This window comes from Eurosta solidaginis, chromosome 4 (assembly GCF_040869045.1).
Source record: "Eurosta solidaginis isolate ZX-2024a chromosome 4, ASM4086904v1, whole genome shotgun sequence".
Taxonomy (NCBI): Eukaryota; Metazoa; Arthropoda; class Insecta; order Diptera; family Tephritidae; genus Eurosta; species Eurosta solidaginis.
The window spans coordinates 46,804,232-46,822,133 of record NC_090322.1 but is presented as its reverse complement, the minus strand read 5'-3'; the positions used below and the strand labels follow the sequence as shown (position 1 = coordinate 46,822,133).

Genomic DNA, 17,902 nt, shown 5'->3' with positions numbered 1-17,902 from the left:
AATACCTTTAATTTGATACCCATATCGTGAAAACATTCTAGAGTCACCCCTGGCCCACCCTAATGGCGATATCTCGAAAAGGCGTCCACCTATAGACCTAATGCCCACTCCCTCTTAAAATGCTCAGTAACCCCTTTCGTTTGATACCCATATCGTACAAACATTCTAGAGTCAACCCTGGCCCACCCTAATGGCGATATTTCGAAAATGCGTCCACCTATAGACCTAATGCCCACTCCCACTTAAAATGCTCAGTAACACCTTTCGTTTGATACCCATATCGTACAAACATTCTAGAGTCACCCCTGGCCCACCCTAATGGCGATATCTCGAAAAGGCGTCCACCTATAGGCCTAATGCCCACTCCCTCTTAAAATGCTCAGTAACACCTTTTGTTTGATACCCATATCATTCAAACATTCTAGAGTCACCCTTGGTCCACCTTTATGGCGATATCTCGAAAAGGCGTCCACCTATAGAACTAAGGATTACTCCCTTTTAAAATACTCATTACCACCTTTCATTTGATACCCATATCGTACAAACACATTCTAGAGTCACCCTGGCCCACCCTAATGGCGATATCTCGAAAAGGCGTCCACCTATAGACATAATGCCCACTCCCTCTTAAAATGCTCAGTAACACCTTTCGTTTGATACCCATATCGTAAAAACAAATTCTAGAGTCACCCCTGGTCCACCTTTATGGCGATATCTCGAAACGGCGTTCACCTATGGAACTAAGGATCACTCCCTTTGAAAATACTCATGACCACCTTTCATTTGATATCCATATCGTACAAACATATTCTAGAGTCACCTCTGGTCCACCTTTATGGCGATTTCTCGAAAAGGCGTTCACCTATATACCTAAGGCCCATTCCCTTTTAAAATACTCATTACCACCTTTCATTGGATACCCATATCGTACAAACACATTCTAGAGTCACCCCTGGCCCACCTTAATGGCGATATCTCGAAAAGGCGTACACCGATAGACCTAAGGCTCACTCCCTCTTAAAATGCTCAGTAACACCTTTAATTTGATACCCATATCGTACAAAAAAATTCTAGAGTCAGCCCTGGTCCACCTTTATGGCGATATCCCTAAATGGCGTCCATCCATAGAACTATGGCCTACTCTCTCTTAAAATACTCTTTAATACCTTCCATTTGATACACATGTCATACAACCACATTCCAGGGTTACCCTAGGTTCATTTTCCTACATGGTGATTTTCCTTATTTTGTCTCCATAGCTCTCAACTGAGTATGTAATGTTCGGTTACACCCAAACTTAGCCTTCCTTACTTGTTGTTATTGATATTACAGAAAATTGCAAAGTTTACAAACGGTGATGGTTACTAGGACATGTTTCTGAATTTTACTTCATCTATTTATTTGGCTATTCGATATAGGCCGTCCCGTTTTCGACTACAACAATATTCTTCTTAATCATATTGTACAATGTACATAGGCTTTAGCTAGAAAATTTTGTTTGCTATTTTAGTTGAGCTTTTGTTTCAGCGCTATGGGAGGTATTTATTTATAAATTTTTTTTTTTTTTTTGTGTATTTCCTGCACATAACGTTTAACAACCTTTCGCTTTGTTTGTTATTCCACGTAAATTTAATGTAAATATCATACGTAATATTTTGAGGAATCGCTTTACTTACAAAATTTTTTTCTCGTTTGTTTTGTGCTACTTCATTCTTTTTAATTTTAAAAATTTTTTTTATTAATGTTAAGTTGGTTTCGCACTGTCAGCTTTATCGTACCTTTCAATTCATTGCAAAAAATATGAATTGAATATAATTTTCCACAGGAAGTGTTAATGAACTTCATTTAAAAAATTACATGTTATAGCTGGCACATAATTTTTTATTCAGCAAATTTCAGCGAAAAATATTCATATACATATCGTTAGCTTAATGTGAAAATGTGCTAAGTTACTTTTTTTGAAAAATTGTATTTTAATGCAGTTTTAAAACTGAATTCAAAATACAACGATCACAAAAAAAAAAAAAAAGTTTAATTTTTAATTTTTACGTGCTGTGGGCAATGATGTGTAAATGTGCTAAGTCAACCAGTCAATAATATCAATCTGAATTACTATTCATTTCTTTGCGCGCGCATTTTATTTACTTATTTAATTCATTCAGTCTAAAATTACATACTTTGTTGCTGTTGTTGTATTAACGATAAAGACACTCCCCGAAGGCTTTGGGCCGATGTTGATGGTCCTTTGCCAGATATAGATCCGGCACGTTCCGGTAACAAAACAATATTAAGGTACTAGCACGACCATCTTGGTAACGATTTATATGACCACATTAAACCTTCCAGGCCATCCCGCCCTCCCCATCCCCTAGCTCCTTGAGGAACTTGGGGTCGCAAGAGCCTCGGCTGTAAATGAAACATGATTCGGCACGGGTAGGTGAGGTTGACAATTGGGTTGGAGAAGCTATATATTGCGCTGGCAACCCCTTGAGAGGGTTGCGAACACAACCCCTTGAAATTGGATTCACCCAATTGAGACATGCCTTCGGTGTTTGATAAATCCTTTGCGCTGACTTTTATCTACTTCATTTTTTACATGTCGATAACTACATGCTTTCTTACAGACTAGTAAAAAATAGAAAACAATTCAAGTTTAAACTTATATAATCTGTTATTAAAATTAATAACACTACTGAATCTATTTGTTATGTAGATGTATAGTCCTAGTTATAGGTTCATTCATAGCATAATTCGTTTTAAGAATTATTTCGATAAAAAACACAGGCCGATAAAATTCAACCATTATTCAGACCCAGATACCAGACTATATATTTCCGAAGGTTTATGATGCGCTGAATCCAAATCTGGCCTTGCTCTATCAGCTCTGGATTTTGAGATATCCTAGCCTAAAAGTGTAAAAACTACCGTTTTGCCCATATTTTAGTTTATGTAGCCTTGCAGATGTTTTCTTTCACCACAAAAAGGATTCCATCTTTAAATAAAAGTCTTCTTCTTTAAAATGGCGCTGAGTTTGCTCAAATATCATTTTCTTTCGCATATCGCATTTTGAGATTTTCATGTTTCTAAATTTCCCTACACCTGAAAATCGACATGATATAGTCGATTACTAATTTTCTTGAATTGAGTCTTATTTTTCTTAAAAATTTGTCTCACACCATACGTTTGCTAACTCACCACACTCCTCCACTATCTAACCCTCGGGTCCCAAGTCACACACAGCCCTAATCCCTAGAAACCACCCCTATCATACTGCAAGCAGGCTAACCCACATAACCCTGGGGACAGCGTTTACTCGCATATTTTTCCTAAAATAAATCTTATTTATCTAGATATCTCACATCACAAGTGGACTAACCAACTTAACTGTTAACCCATCAATTTCCGTATCCCCTAACCCCTATAAACCACTCCTACCACACCACAAAATTTCAAAATACAATATCTCAGCGAAAAAAAAATGATATTTGAGCAAACTCAACGCCATTTGAAAGAATAAGACCTGTATTCACACATAACATCCTTTAATTTTGGTGAAAGAAAACATCTGCAAGGCTACATAACCTCAAATATGGGCAAACACGATGTTTTTTGCACTTTTAGGTTAGGATATATCAAAAACCAGAGCTGACAGAGCAATTCTGAGGCCACATTTCGATTAATCGCATCAAAATCCTTCGAAAATATATAGCCCGGTTCCTGGGTCTGAGATGCTGTCGGCCTGTGTAATCTATTATGCCGAAGATCACGCAGTGGAATATATGCAATGAACAAATTAGATAAATCAGAGCAATTCGTGCTAAAGTTTATTACATTATAGGCAAGCATGAGTGAGATAAAAGTTCTTCTGTCATGCAAAGCCTGAAGGCCAAGCAATTTGCGCCTGCTGGTATGTCATGGGAGGCCGTCTGTCCAGTGAAGCATACGTAAAGCAATATTTGAAAAATTTTTAAACTCCCTCAATTTTACAGGAGTTAGATTCATAAAAAGGATTTCATATTATTGAGCAATATTCAAGACCACTTCTGACCAAGGATATATAAAGTGCCTTCAACGTCATAGGGTCCTTAAAATCACTGGTGTTACGTCTAGTGAACCCAGCCATTGCAACAAATTTTGAAACAATGAAGTCAAGAGAGTTTGGAAAAATTACACCGAAGTATTTACTCTCTTGACAACGATTAAGAGATTTAGCATTTAGTTTGTAGATAAAGTATATGACAGTTTTTGTTTTGGACTAAGACACAACACAGCATTTGTTTGAATTTAAAAATAAATTATTGTCTGCGCACCACCCGCCAAAAGAGTCCAGATCAGAACCGTTAGAAATAGGTTGACAAATAAATAGTATTTTTTGTCAAATATATCGTTTTAGTGTTATATTTCAATCATTAAACGGGAGGAGTGATGGGAAAACATATTAGGTAAAAAGTGCTGTCAGGAGAAAAAATTTGTTTTGAGTGCGGAAATTGTGCTAAGTCATAAAATAGCTGCTGGTTTGGCATACATGATTTTGATTTATCTTTTTCAAAGCTTCTACAGTCAAAAGCATTGCAATTAAGGTATCCTCATTCACAGTTTTGAAAAAAAGAAGGGTATTTCAAAAATTATTCAGTTTTTTTTCGTCTCCTGTAAAATTCGTAAAAGTTGACGTAGCAAATTTTCACATTAAGCTAACGATATGTACATATACACAAACAAGAAAGATTCTGAAAGATTGCCTAAGTTCGGGTTCAACGGAATAGTAAATACCCAGCTGAGAGCTTCTATCGTATAGTTCATTTAGCTTCAGTATTTTAATACTACGTATTACTAAAAGTGGGCGTGTTTGTTAATCGATTTTGCCCACCTTTATTAAAAATGTTAATAAAGAATAATAAGTGTACCCAGTTTTTCAGTATAAGTCAATTCTTCTTTCGGTTATGGTTCTAGAAAAGTAGAAAAATTATTGATCAAATAAGAGGCTGAGCCACGCCCATCTCAAATTTTTTTTAGATGTTCATTTTTTAATTATAAATACACTGCAAAAGTAAAATAGCATTGATACAAAGTTTTTTTGCAAAGATATAGCCTATTATATTAATCTATAGTGCTTTTAAACTCTTTTTTATATAAAACTGCGCGTAGCCCTTATCTGATTTCGCCCCTTTTTCGGTAGAAATATTGTAAGTTATAAAACAAATCTGCGACCAAATTTCGTGGAGATTCATGCACTGGTCTTCGATTCAAAACTGCCGAAACGTGAAAAACACTTGGTCGAAAAGCGGTGGTATCACGCCCATTTCCACAATTTTTTTATATATTCATTCACTTGTTATAAATTCACTTTAGACGTAAAATAGGTGCTGCTGTTATATTCACCTAAGGTCCCTATAAAATCTTTTATACAAAAGTGGGCGTACACCTTTTCCGTTTTTGTAAATTTTTTTCACGCTCATTTCTTATGGCAATGTTAATTAGTTTTTGTGATGACAACTTAAACCTTTTTTGATTTATGACCAAAAATGTTTAAAAAACTGATTTTATCGAAAGAGAGAGGTGCCACGCCCTCCTAATTAGGGGTCAGTCATGTGATCTATGCATGAAATCTGGTTATTGTTGCTGCATTATTCACTGAATAATCACGTTGTAAGTGTTTTCCAATATTTTAAAAAGAGCAAAACGTTGGATTTTATAGTTCTCTCTCAATTTCTCAACTCTTGCGAAATGTGTTTGATGGCATCATGAACCTTGCGCCCTTGTCGATAGGTTTTATATTGAGGAAAAACCCGAGCCACTAGTTTTAAGGCCAACTATAATGGCTGATGCGGATTTAGCTTCTCAAAATACATTGAAATACAACTTGTCTTAAGCTTAAAGGATCGGTGTCATCTTTTTCTGCGACTGTGTATTTTAATGCTAACTTCAAGTAGAACGTGAATCATAAGTTGTATTGCTGAAAGGCAGAAGAGTGCTTGCAGTCAGCCACAAACGATCTGCAGAACACTCCTCATGATCGTCAAATCAAATAAATCAAAAGTCACCAAACAAATACTCTATCTCCTCTTCTCTACCCAAGCGAAAACTAAGATAGGTCATAAAGATAATCCTAATAGATTCCAGCCACTAATCAGCATCTATTTTGAAGCTGTCGGTGTTGATTTGTATACCGTTATGAGCTGGAATCGCACCCCTATTTAAACCGTTACTACTTGAAGTGATATTAGGTAATAATCTGTTTCGGAATTGAATGATCCCACCGGGACTAAAGCAAGGATGCTGATATGTTCTTTTCTTTTTTTAATATGCGGACTAAAGCCGACGTGAGGCACGTGCGACAGTGCGTTGAATTTCTGTAGGGTGGTGAGATTGTTGGTCTTACTAAGAGCTTTCCATCACACTATTGAGCCATACGTTGGCACTGGTTACCCCACTGCCTCATACAGACATAGGACTATTTTAGGCCTGAGACTCCTTTGTGTACAAAATCTTTACTTATGTACATGCGTAGGAGGCTATGCTGACTTTCCGTACCCGCTCCTAGATGCATGCTAAAGTCGATCCTCAGTCCCAGATACTTGGTACTATTTGATATCCCCACCTTGTGGTGTGCCCCTACATATCTGCTTACTAATTTTTGCTTCTCTTAGCTCAACTGTTATCTGGCGGTTAAGAAAGAGAGAAGATATCGATTTCCTTTATATTCCTCCACCGTTGCTCAACCGATGGCTGATTCCATCGCGCCATCTTTCAAAAATGAGCATCTATAAGGATTTTAAGGGTTTCATCTGCTGATCTTGCCATGTTCCATTAGCGCGCTTGAAAAAGCTCTTTTTTGAATAATTTTTGGCAATAATCTTTCCAAGCCTTGCTTAGTCCTTTGTGGACTCGATATACTCGCCATGATCCCGCCAGGATTTTATTCTTCCATTGCCTAGGGCATTCTTATGTTCCCTCATAGAAATTCTATACTCATAAAAGTCACCTATTGAATAGCATTCGTTGAAAATATTCCTGAGATTCGACCTTAGGTCGCTAAGGTTTTTATTCCACTATGCAGGGAAGTTCTTCTTGTTGCTAGAGATTGGAGGAGCGACTTTGTATGCTAACGGAAAGCTTTTTTTCCTGAGGCCTTACTCGGCTGTCCAGATTTGCTGAATATTGGATGGGTGCCTTGTTTCTACAAATCCTATCACTGACTAGAGATTGTTTTCGACACCTCCCAGTTGCTTACTAAGAAATTTCGGGAATCAGTAGTTATCGTAATATCAAGGACATCCTCCCACCCTGCGAAGTTCCCACAAAGGTGAGAACGCCGCCGCCCCTGTTACATACACGGAGTTTTTTTGCTGCTATAAAAACAAAGAGAAACTCACCTCGTTCATTTATCACGTACAGGGCATTTTAGATGAATTTTTTTTAGTTTTAACTTGAAAATCATTTTGGTATTCAATAAATGCTATAAAATTATTTTGATTTGAGTACTCACTTGTGAGTAAACAAATAACAAATAAAATATTGTTATAACATAAAATACGACATGACAGGCATACACACGTATGTATGTAAGTCTGTCATATAAATTCTTAAGAAAATTGTTTTTTCAACAAATTTTATTATTCACACATATGTGGAAATATTAATGTCAATTTCAATATGTCATTTTCTATGACTTTCATAACCTGTTCCATTTGAGTTTTCATAAATTGGAGCATACAAATATATACATTGGTACACATGTACATATGTATGTATGTATGTCATATGTTTGTAAGCATTTACGCAATTTTTATTTGTTTTTTTTTTAAGATGGTGTAAATTTCATTGTTGCCAGAACTAGGCTAATGACATTTCGTTAACACAAGTGTAGGAGATATAAATATTTTTATTTTTTTTTTTAAAGATACCATCCCACCCACATTGTTATTGCGTTAATGTTATTACATTGCGCGGCTGTTTGTCATAAGTTATCAATGATATCAGATGTTGATTGCGGTAAAATTAGTCGTAAAATCAGCGGATATGTGTAGGTGTATATATGAAAATTTGTGAATATTTAAAAACTGTAATTTAATAGCTATGCTGTTGACTTATGTTATTTGAAGTACTCATGCGGGGTAATAACAAAAGTTCGTTTAGTAAATAGTCCGTTAAACTGTTTAAAAAAAATATACAAAAGAACTAAACCCCTATAGCTTCAGCCATGATCTTATATATTATTTCTAATTGCTGTTTTTATGTGCAGGTCCCTTTTTCGCTCTTATTTGGAATCCAAATCTATAAATAAAGATTTGGTTGTAAAGATGGAGATTCGTGTTATTAGCAGGCTTTGGGCATTATTGGTCGTAGAGCTTTTGTTAGCTATATTTTATAAAAATAAATTGTTAAAAATAAATAATTGTGAGCACACAAAGAAATCTATTTGTACTATGGCACTATTGTGAATAATTGATTAGAACTAACACTGCATTACCGGCAGTTGCTATCATTCGCGAGATGGCAGCGCAAGTGCATGTAAGTTTTTATTGATAGATGAATGATTGATAAAACAGCTGATTTCTCTTGATATTTGATATGACACTTTTATATTTGTTGCGCAAGATGCGCACGAGTCCGGCTAGTAATTCTCTTATGACGAAACTAATGCATTGCTGAATTCAAAGTTAAATACGACGCAATCAACGATTGCTTTTGAATTGTACTAATAAGTCAGGGTGAGATCGCGCGTGCTTTCTGAGACACTTGCAAAGACTCGTGAGCATATTCTTACATGATTCTAAAAAAAGCCGAAAAGTCTTTACTGGTGAGGAATACACTCCGCAAAAATTCTTTTATCTATGATTTTACGACCTCAACTGAGACATCACAATAAAGCGCAGCGAAAGTAAATCGTGAAGTATGGAACGGAATCTGGCTTGACAAAACAGTTTTTATTATTATTATTAGGCCTCTCTGTATTGCGGCCTTTATTTAGAGCCGTTGTGTTTGACCTCTCTGCATCCTACTGTATGTCGAGGATTTTAATGTATTGAAGTACCTCTTCAGAGTTTTTGCTCCATGTTACGAGCAGATTAACAGTCCCGCTATCTAGATGGCAGAGCCTCTGCCTTGGTGGCACATATTCGGATAGAATGTGAGCCGGCGTTTCATCCTCCAACACACAAAAAGACAGGTTTGTGTATCGGATGAGTTAACTTGCTCAGGTAATGTATAAGGTTGCAGTGTCTCGTATAGTACCCAGTAAGAGTTTGTAGTTCCCCTGTGCTTGGATTAATGAGTTTGGCTGATACTCTTGTTGCTGGGAGTATAAACAATTTGCCTGTCTTTGTCCTGGGCATTAAATCCAGTGTTGTTTGAACTGCTTTGTTTCCCAGTCACCAATGTGAAACTTTGTTGTTCCACAGAAGGGCTCTGGTCCATAAAATACTACTTTTGCGGCCTGCTTGGCTGGGGTGTCTGCATGTTCATTGCCTTCATGTCGCTGATGCTTGGGAATCCATTCCTATAAAATCTGGTTTTTGTCTTCCATATAATTTAGAAATAATTGTATAAGGCGGCAACGCACGTAAGACTGCCTGGCTGTTTGACAAAATGAGGATGATCTTCGAGGATAAGCCTTTTTGGTACGTCATGTAATATTTATGTATGTAGTATGTTATGTTTTGTAATGCTATTTTATGATGTGATAAGTTATCATTTGCTATGGTATTATCTAGTATGTTACGGTATTTTGTATAACATTAGGTTAGTTATGCTATGTCATGTTATGTTATGCTATGTTATGTAATGCTATGTTATGATATGCTTTCTTATGGTATGCTCTTTTATGTTACGCTATGTTATATTATGCTAAGTTGTGTTATGCTATGTTATGTTATGCTTTGTTATGTTATGCTATTTTATGTTATGATATATTATGGTATGCTATGTTATGTCATGCTATGCAATATTATGTTTTCGTATGCTAATAATGTGTGATATTATATTAATAGGTTGTACTACAATTTTCGTGCTGTGTTATGTTTATGACACAAATATGGCCAATATATTAATTTAATGAAGTAATTTTTTTTTTTATTGAGATTTATTGAATTTACGGACAACAAATATAAATACCAAAAACAAGCAATACGGAAAAAATCCGAAAATTTGTTCATTCAAAAACGCTTTTTTGATATTTTCCATTGGCTGCGTTACCACACAAATTTAACACAATGTATTTATTTAGATAAAAAAAAAGCAGTTATATAACTTAATAAAGAAAATACCCCAAACACAAAGAAAGATCACCAAAAACGAAACTTTTCAAAACGTTCTACAAAAATGCAGCACTTCAGTTTTAAGTGTAAAAATTTGCCATAACAAAGTTAAAAAAAAAATTAGCACAAAAATCAACAAAATGTCTACCGACAACAGCAGCATGAACGGTAATAGCAACGCCGCCTACGAGTCGTCCAAAGTGGAAGTTATCGTTTTGGCCAAATCCGATAAGACACTCAAAAACAATATGGACGCCAAAGATGAAACAATGCGCAAGCGCACCTCACTCATCATTGTGCCACAGCCAGTAGAAGCAATATCCGATCGCCATAACAATCTCACCAACTCCATGAACGATAACGATAACTGTAATGAAACAATCGATAGTAGTGAAAATAACATCACAACGTCTTCACACGAAGACGACAACACAAAGCATCAGCTACGCGAAACTTCAATTTGTTCTAGCAACTCCAATGTTGGCACCGAAGATGAAGTTGATGATGTTGATTATGTAAAAAAACCGCTCGATAACGATAACAAGAAAAGTAATCGTCACTCAATAGCAAGCGTTGACAGTTGCGTATCACGTACAACGCGCACTAGCAGCACTGACACCAGCACATCATCATCAAGTGGTGATGTGGTTATAGATGATTATAATGATTCAGAAGACAATGGTAATTTAATTGATGATCTCGATGAAGGTGATCGTAAGAATTGCATATCGAATGCATCATCTTCAATCGATGATTATTCGCTGCGTGAAAAGTTGCATAATTATGTGAATGAGGCATTGGTGAAGGATGAGCGTGATCAATGCACAAGCTCGGATGCAGATGAGGTGAATACAGAGGAAATGGAACCGCATGAGGAGGTCGAGCTCGGTGATATGCCACCGCCAGAGCCAACCAGTTTTCCGCCCTGTGATGTACTCTTGAGCCCACAAGAAGTGCCAATGGGAAGACGTTATGCGGAGGTGTCACAGTTTAAGGCGAGCAAATGGTAAGTCATCTTATGCTATTTTTATTGTTAGAAATGAAAAGAAAGGCACGCGTACAAAAGGGTGCATAAATTATATTTGAATAACTCTTTTCTTTCCTAAACCTAAGTACTCAAAAGTACCTTTAGCTGCAACGTTGCTAGTAATTTCGCTTTAATCTCACTCAGCTATGAAATATGGCTCCAATGTGTCTGCTTGTACTTGAGCAGGTACACCTAGAAAATGCTTTTCAAAAGCAAATGCATTCAAGTGGCAGTTTTTATTACTTTTGCGCCTTTTCGCATTTTACACCGTTCGCTTTACATAATTTCTACCTCCATCCTATACTTGTAGTTATTCTCACGACACTCATAAAATCACACTAATGTGTTTGAAGAAATTTTCATCTAAACTTGCTGTGATTTTATTGCTGTAACATAACGTCACTTATACAAGAAATTAATAAAATCATCGCCCACAATGAGTAAGTGGGCTAATGGTGACTTGATATAGATTTTAATGTAGTGGAGGCGATGTCACTTTTATGCTACTTGGAAGAAAGGATATCCTTCTTATTGAAGCAAGTAAGGTTTGGTTAGATTAGGTAGAGCTGGCCGGTACGTGAGGATCTGCCACATACTGAATTTGTCCATGGTGCTACCAGAAGTTTTATCAACGTTAAAACTGAAAACCCCTATCAGAAATCGGGACCTATGTCATAAAATAACTCCGTTCTCTTGGAAAATGCTAGAAGCTTTCTAGGATCTATGCTACGTGTTGATAGCTGTATCACTCCCACTAGCTGGAGTCTTAGGCTGGCGTGCGCAAGGCACGAGTACAAAATGAGCCCGATCGGTTTCTCCTACAACCCGTGCTTCCTACGTCTTATATCACTAACTAGGCCTAGCATGTGACGCCAGAAGGCAGTGTCCAAACAGAATACCCGTCATGAGCCTACAGTTAATGATTGAAGTAACTTTGTTATTTTAAGGTTGTAAGACGTACAAATGATCTTAGACGCTTTAAAGCCCCGAGTTTGAGTCCATGGCTTTCCCGCATGGTCAATCAGATGCAACACACGCCTTCTCTTAATTTCATTCAAACTTATTGGAACGTCTGCGGCACAAGCCTCTAGAGATGCACCCTTTTTCGCTAGCTCATCCGCTTTTTCATTACCCCTTATGTCTATCTGACCCGGGATCAAATATTGATGTATGCTTCGCCCCATCGCGATTTTTCAGGGATTGCTTACCCTCTAATAAACTTCAAGATGTTGAGATATGCTATCAATATAAAAGTTGACGCTGTCGCGGCTTTAACCATACCATGCAGTGCAGCTCCCGTTATGTTATGCATTGATAGCCTGCATAATGCCGCCTCCCTTCGCCCCCCTAACTTTTTAAATAAAAAATAAATGTAAGGCGCGATAACCTCCGAAGAGATCTAAGGCCGAGCTTCCCTTCCAATTTACGTCGTGCTCGTCTTGATTTTCCCTACAAATTGGCCGGACGGGACCTACATGTTTTATGCCGACTCCGAACGGCATCTGCAAGGCAGATGAGTTTTCACTGAGAGCTTTTCATGGCAGAAATACACCCGGAGCGCTTGCCAAACACTGCCGAGGGGCGACCCCGCTTAGAAAAATTTTCTTCTAATTGAAAAACCTTATTTCTAAAATTTTGATGTTGCTTTGCCCGGGGTGTGAACCCAGGGCATACGGTGTGGCAGGCGGAGCACGCTACCATCACACCACGGTGGCCGCCCATAGTACAGGATAGGCTCTACAATCGCTTTAAAAACCCAATGAGAGAGAGAGAGGGTGATAGCCCCCACTTACACCCCAACATTATTTTACATGCATAAAGTGTCCTGTTGTTTCTGTTGTTGTTGTTGTTGCAATAAAGACACTCTCCTTAGGCTTTGGAGATTGCTATCAATGTTGATGATCCTATAAATTGCGCAGGCAACCCCTTGAAAGGATGGCGCTACTCAACCCCTTGAATCATTTGGGAGTTTTAGTCGGCTCTTACAACAGGCATACCTTCCGCGGGTATATTCTAGGCCCCTAACCTACTGGAGTCACAAAGTGCCATCGAGACCTTCTCCAATCTCTCCTCCACGTTGAGCTTCAAACGACAACTTACTGCCTTGAATGATTCATAGATATTTTGTACAAATGTTCTCTTCCAGTGGCGCTCCTACTGCCTAAGGTCCAGATTGATTCGGGACCTTATATCTCTTAATAAACAGGGCTATATTCCTAGGTTTAATATATCCCGAACCACCCGATTCATAAAAGAGCTAATTGCTGGAAGGTACTTCCCACTTATGACAATAACAACGTCATCTGTGTACGCCGTAAGTTTCACGGATCCCATATCTAACCGATTGAGCAGTTATCTTTACTTTATAAAAAATTAAAACACCTGGAATGCTAAGAGCAAATCAGCCGATATACTGAGCCAATCTCCATAATTCAAGTCTTAGAATGGCAAATGTTTGGCACAGAACTACATAGGAATTAATAGAATTTAATAGTAAATGTAAAGCGCGATAACCTCCGAAGAGTTTTTAGGTCGTGCTTCTCTTCCAAGTTGCGTCGTGCTCCTTTTAATTTTTCCTACAAATTGACCGGAGGGGACCTACTTGTTTTATGCCGACTAACGGCATCTGCAAGGCGGATGAGTTTTCACTGAGAAGCTTTTCATGGCAGAACTACACGCGGAGTGCTTGCCAAACACTGCCGGAATTTAATATTAATTTTATTAAAAAAATGTTTAAGTAAATTTTTCAAAAATGTTACGCATTGCTGAACTACTGCCACGCTGTCGTTTATGCTCAGCGGAAACCAAATCTCTCCAACCTGGAATAGTTCAGAAAGCCCTAAGAACTCTAAAGATATAACCATGCTCACGAAAGTTTAAGTTTTAAACAAGAGTCCTCAAAGAAGCTTTTCGGGTTTATTTCTTATTGTTTGCCTCAGCATTCAGTCCTGGGACCCTTTTTTGCCTAAGTCAAGGCCTTCATCATGAAACTATAAGTAAAGCATTCGACTTAAAATAAAAAATGTTTAATATGAAATACCACAAGAAAGTGTGATACTGCATAAAACTGAGTTTTCTTTTTCTTGCGCTCGACAACATTTGTGCAAATTAGAGCGTGAAGTATAAATTTATTATTTTATTTCTTGGAAATTGTTCTTAATCATCCGAGGAGACATGAATACTTGGATTATGAAGCATTTAATCCCTAAACTATTTTTACGCGCATAATGTCTTATAACCCCCTTTTCTTGAATCCAATATGTCCTAAACGATAAAATTGTCATTTTGAACGGTATGAAGTGCAAAAACCAAAAACAAAAACAAATACTGACATCACATCACACGCACACTCAATAAGTACAAAGCTCAATGCGTGGCAATCATCGTTTCTTTTTTTTTAATATTAAATGAAAGAGAATCGCTGTCATCTGCGTTGAATATGTGTCACCGAGCATGCAGCCGCAGTTACACCCGCACTTAAATTCACATACACCAATCACTTTGTCATATTGCATGCTATGCTCTCATCGCTTGCAAGCGCATAGTGACAGTTTGTTTTGTTGCGTGCTTCTCTAGAAGCAACATTCTACAGCAATATTTTTCGTAGCCTTGTCCCAGTGACTGAAGATTTCCAACTGCCATATGTTTGCAGTTGTTCTTTTGTTGTTTTATTTTTCATTTTAACCCAGTAAAGCTAGCGTGCACAATGTTATATTTATACTCTGAATGAAAAAGGCGCGCCCAGTGCAAAGGAACATCGAAAATCTAGAATAAAGTTTTATCAATCAAAGAAAAGCTTTCAAAGCGAAGTCGCCCCAGGCAGTGGGGCTCTATGGAAAGCCTCTCGGTAAAGTTCATCGGGCTTGCAGCTGGCATTCGGCGTCACCATTTGTGGTGAAAATGAAGAAGAAGCTCGACCTAAATTTCATCGGAGGAAACTCATGCCAAATATTTATTTTTTTTTTAATGTAAAGAGAGCTCAAATGCATCATGTCCGATGCTATCTCGGCTATCCTACTGTGCTGCTGATAACTCGAAAAATTTGGATAATTTCTAGTGTAGTAGTGTAGTAGTGCTACTCCAATATAAACGTCGTTATTAAATCACAAACACTGTAAGTTAAAATAATTTTCATGCTTTGCTTGGACGTCGCGTTTAGTAGTGTGGCAGCGCCACAGTTTCCATACCTTGAAGCCTCATCATCCCTCTCAAATCTTCTTGAGTATTCTATCTGTTACTTATTTCTTATTCACTGTTGCTATTGCTATCTCTATCTCTTTCCCTAGCCCGCGCTCTTCCTTGCATCGGTCGTTATCTCTGTTGGGGATGTTCTGACAACGCAAACACCACAATCACACTCAACATTGACGTATATATCCATTAATAGAAAAATATCCTACAATGTATACATTGTATACCAACTGACCTTTAAGGTTTTCTAAAGTCTCACTGCCGAGCATTTAGGTGCCCAAGTCGTAGTACCAAGAAGTTATGTCTTGTACCGGTGGGCTTTGCTAAAGGAGTGATTTCAAGTGGTCACTTAAAGGGGTTATCTAAAGGGGTCCTAATTCAGATATGTTTACGGAAGTTAAATATTGTGGCGAATATTAATGATAATAATAATAATATTTATTTAGTCTTGAAATTATTACATTTCTTACAGACTAATTACAGGGAAAGATAGACTACCAACTAATTTAACAGAACATTTAGTAGCATTTTAAATCTTTTTTCACAGTAGGAGAAGTCCAAAACTGAAGAATTTGGGAGCAAGTTTAGTATCACTAGGCTGTGAATAAATAGTCACAACAACAAAAACAGCAAACAGCCGCACTTATGTACATGTACACATTAAGACAGCAACACTTACGTACATAGAAGGCGACGAAGAATATATCACATACACATGTAAAGACATCAGATAGAGAAGAAGTAGTTACTCACACATACACACGCATATAGCTAAATTACCAAGGAGGAGATACAACAGTTCTACAAGGTGAAACGCCTAGACCTTAGGAGAAATTTGTGGACGAGGCAACAGAGCGTATAAAAGCAGCGCAAGCTGAGTAAAAACTAATCAGTTTGATTTAAACTCGTTATTAGTTGTGAAGTACTATTCCCAAAGTAGTTTAAATAAAGACCATTTTGCAATACTGAATATTGGAGTTATTTATTCGACAGTTCAGCGATTCGAACGTTAGCAGAAGGTGCATAATTATCAGAAATCCCCAGAATTCGTTAGAATATTGTAAAGTAATTCCAGCCAAGGCGAATCGCTATCATGCGATTTCTTCAACCTAATGCTGGTGAAAATTATTTTACAAACAGATCCGAATCACGATAGTGTGATCAATCATGAGAGCGTTCCGATCAGTGTTATTCGAAAAAAACGGTGTCGAGATGAGATGGCCCATAAAGTATTTGAGATTCATGTTCCAAGGGAGATTGTTGCATCTTTCCTTGATTATCTGTTGAGTAATGAATAAAAGACCAAAGACTTCGTTGGATAGGTGTTGATACGTAGCGTTACAAATAATGCAACCCCTACTGTACCACCTTCCTTACTTGTGCCTGAAACTTTGCTTCATACAGCACAGGAACATACAGTACCTGATAGCAGGCAGTTACAGGACAAGACAGCCATAATATGACGTTTGACAGTAAATGGCTATATACAGAAGTGACAAAGTAGCGGTTCATTTTTTAAGTTCTTTATAATGCAGGGCGTATGAGAGAACAGAATTTGCTTTAGGCATTTCAGTCCTCGCAGACTTTATAGGCCACCGACCCGCCGGATACTGGCGACTACCCGTGGAAAAGCAACCGGCTGCTACAAAGTTAAAACCCATCACCAGTTTCCATGCCTTTCCGCCTCCGGAACCCACTGCCGCCGATGTCACACCGTCACCCAACTGGTGCCGCCACTGCCACCATACCACCGTGCTGATCTGCTTCAACCGTGCTATTTTCCTTCCCACCATCTTGGCATGGAAAGCTGCTGTCCTCGTAAAACCTCCAGCCGTGTGTGTGTGGGTGTTTGTAACAAATAAATACTGTGTTTTTATTCAGTAGGGGTTTGTGGGACCTTTACTGGACCCTGGGTTGACTTATCGCTACCGCAGCCTTCGACAAAACCTACCTCATACTGAAGTTAAGCGAATAAAAACGAGTTCGGGCTCATAAATTATTCTTATCGGATCCCCTATCAGAGAAAATAGGTGACCTCAATGAGTTGAGAGGGGCAAGAGGAGGAATACTTGAACTAGCTTGGTGCTCACAATCGTATGTATGTCTTGCTATGCAACGGCCGCAATCTTTGGATTAATGATGCAGACAACAGACACTTTCATAAACTCTATCACCGTTTTGCAATGCAGAAAAGTTTGAGTTAGAGCATGGGATACTTATCCTTACTCGATTTTACACATTTATGTTGAAGCACATCCTGTGGTGTGGTGAAACAAACTCGCATTACCGTGTGATGCTATGAAGCTTTGTTACAGAGAATAGGTGCAGAACCAAGAGTAAGTAAACGCGTCTGCAGTGACAGTGTAGTGCTGTGGGGAACCATGCTCACCGAAGATTCTGGATTCAAGCCACGGGCAAAGCAACATCG

General features: G+C 37.9%; 1 protein-coding gene across 12 annotated transcripts in view; it reads left to right on the top strand.

Annotated features, from left to right (window-relative positions):
* Nucleotides 1-17,902, top strand: part of spri (sprint) — a 1,202,745-nt gene that overhangs the window by 892,675 nt on the left and 292,168 nt on the right. For 5 of the 12 annotated variants that reach the window (XM_067781454.1, XM_067781452.1, XM_067781451.1 and 2 more), the window contains one exon: nt 10,226-11,262. The exons of the other annotated variants lie outside the window; for them this stretch is intronic. In XM_067781454.1, the coding sequence (XP_067637555.1) occupies nt 10,397-11,262 (866 nt within the window). In that variant the 5' untranslated portion in view covers nt 10,226-10,396. The remainder of the gene's footprint in view (nt 1-10,225; nt 11,263-17,902) is intronic. 12 annotated transcript variants of the gene reach the window in all.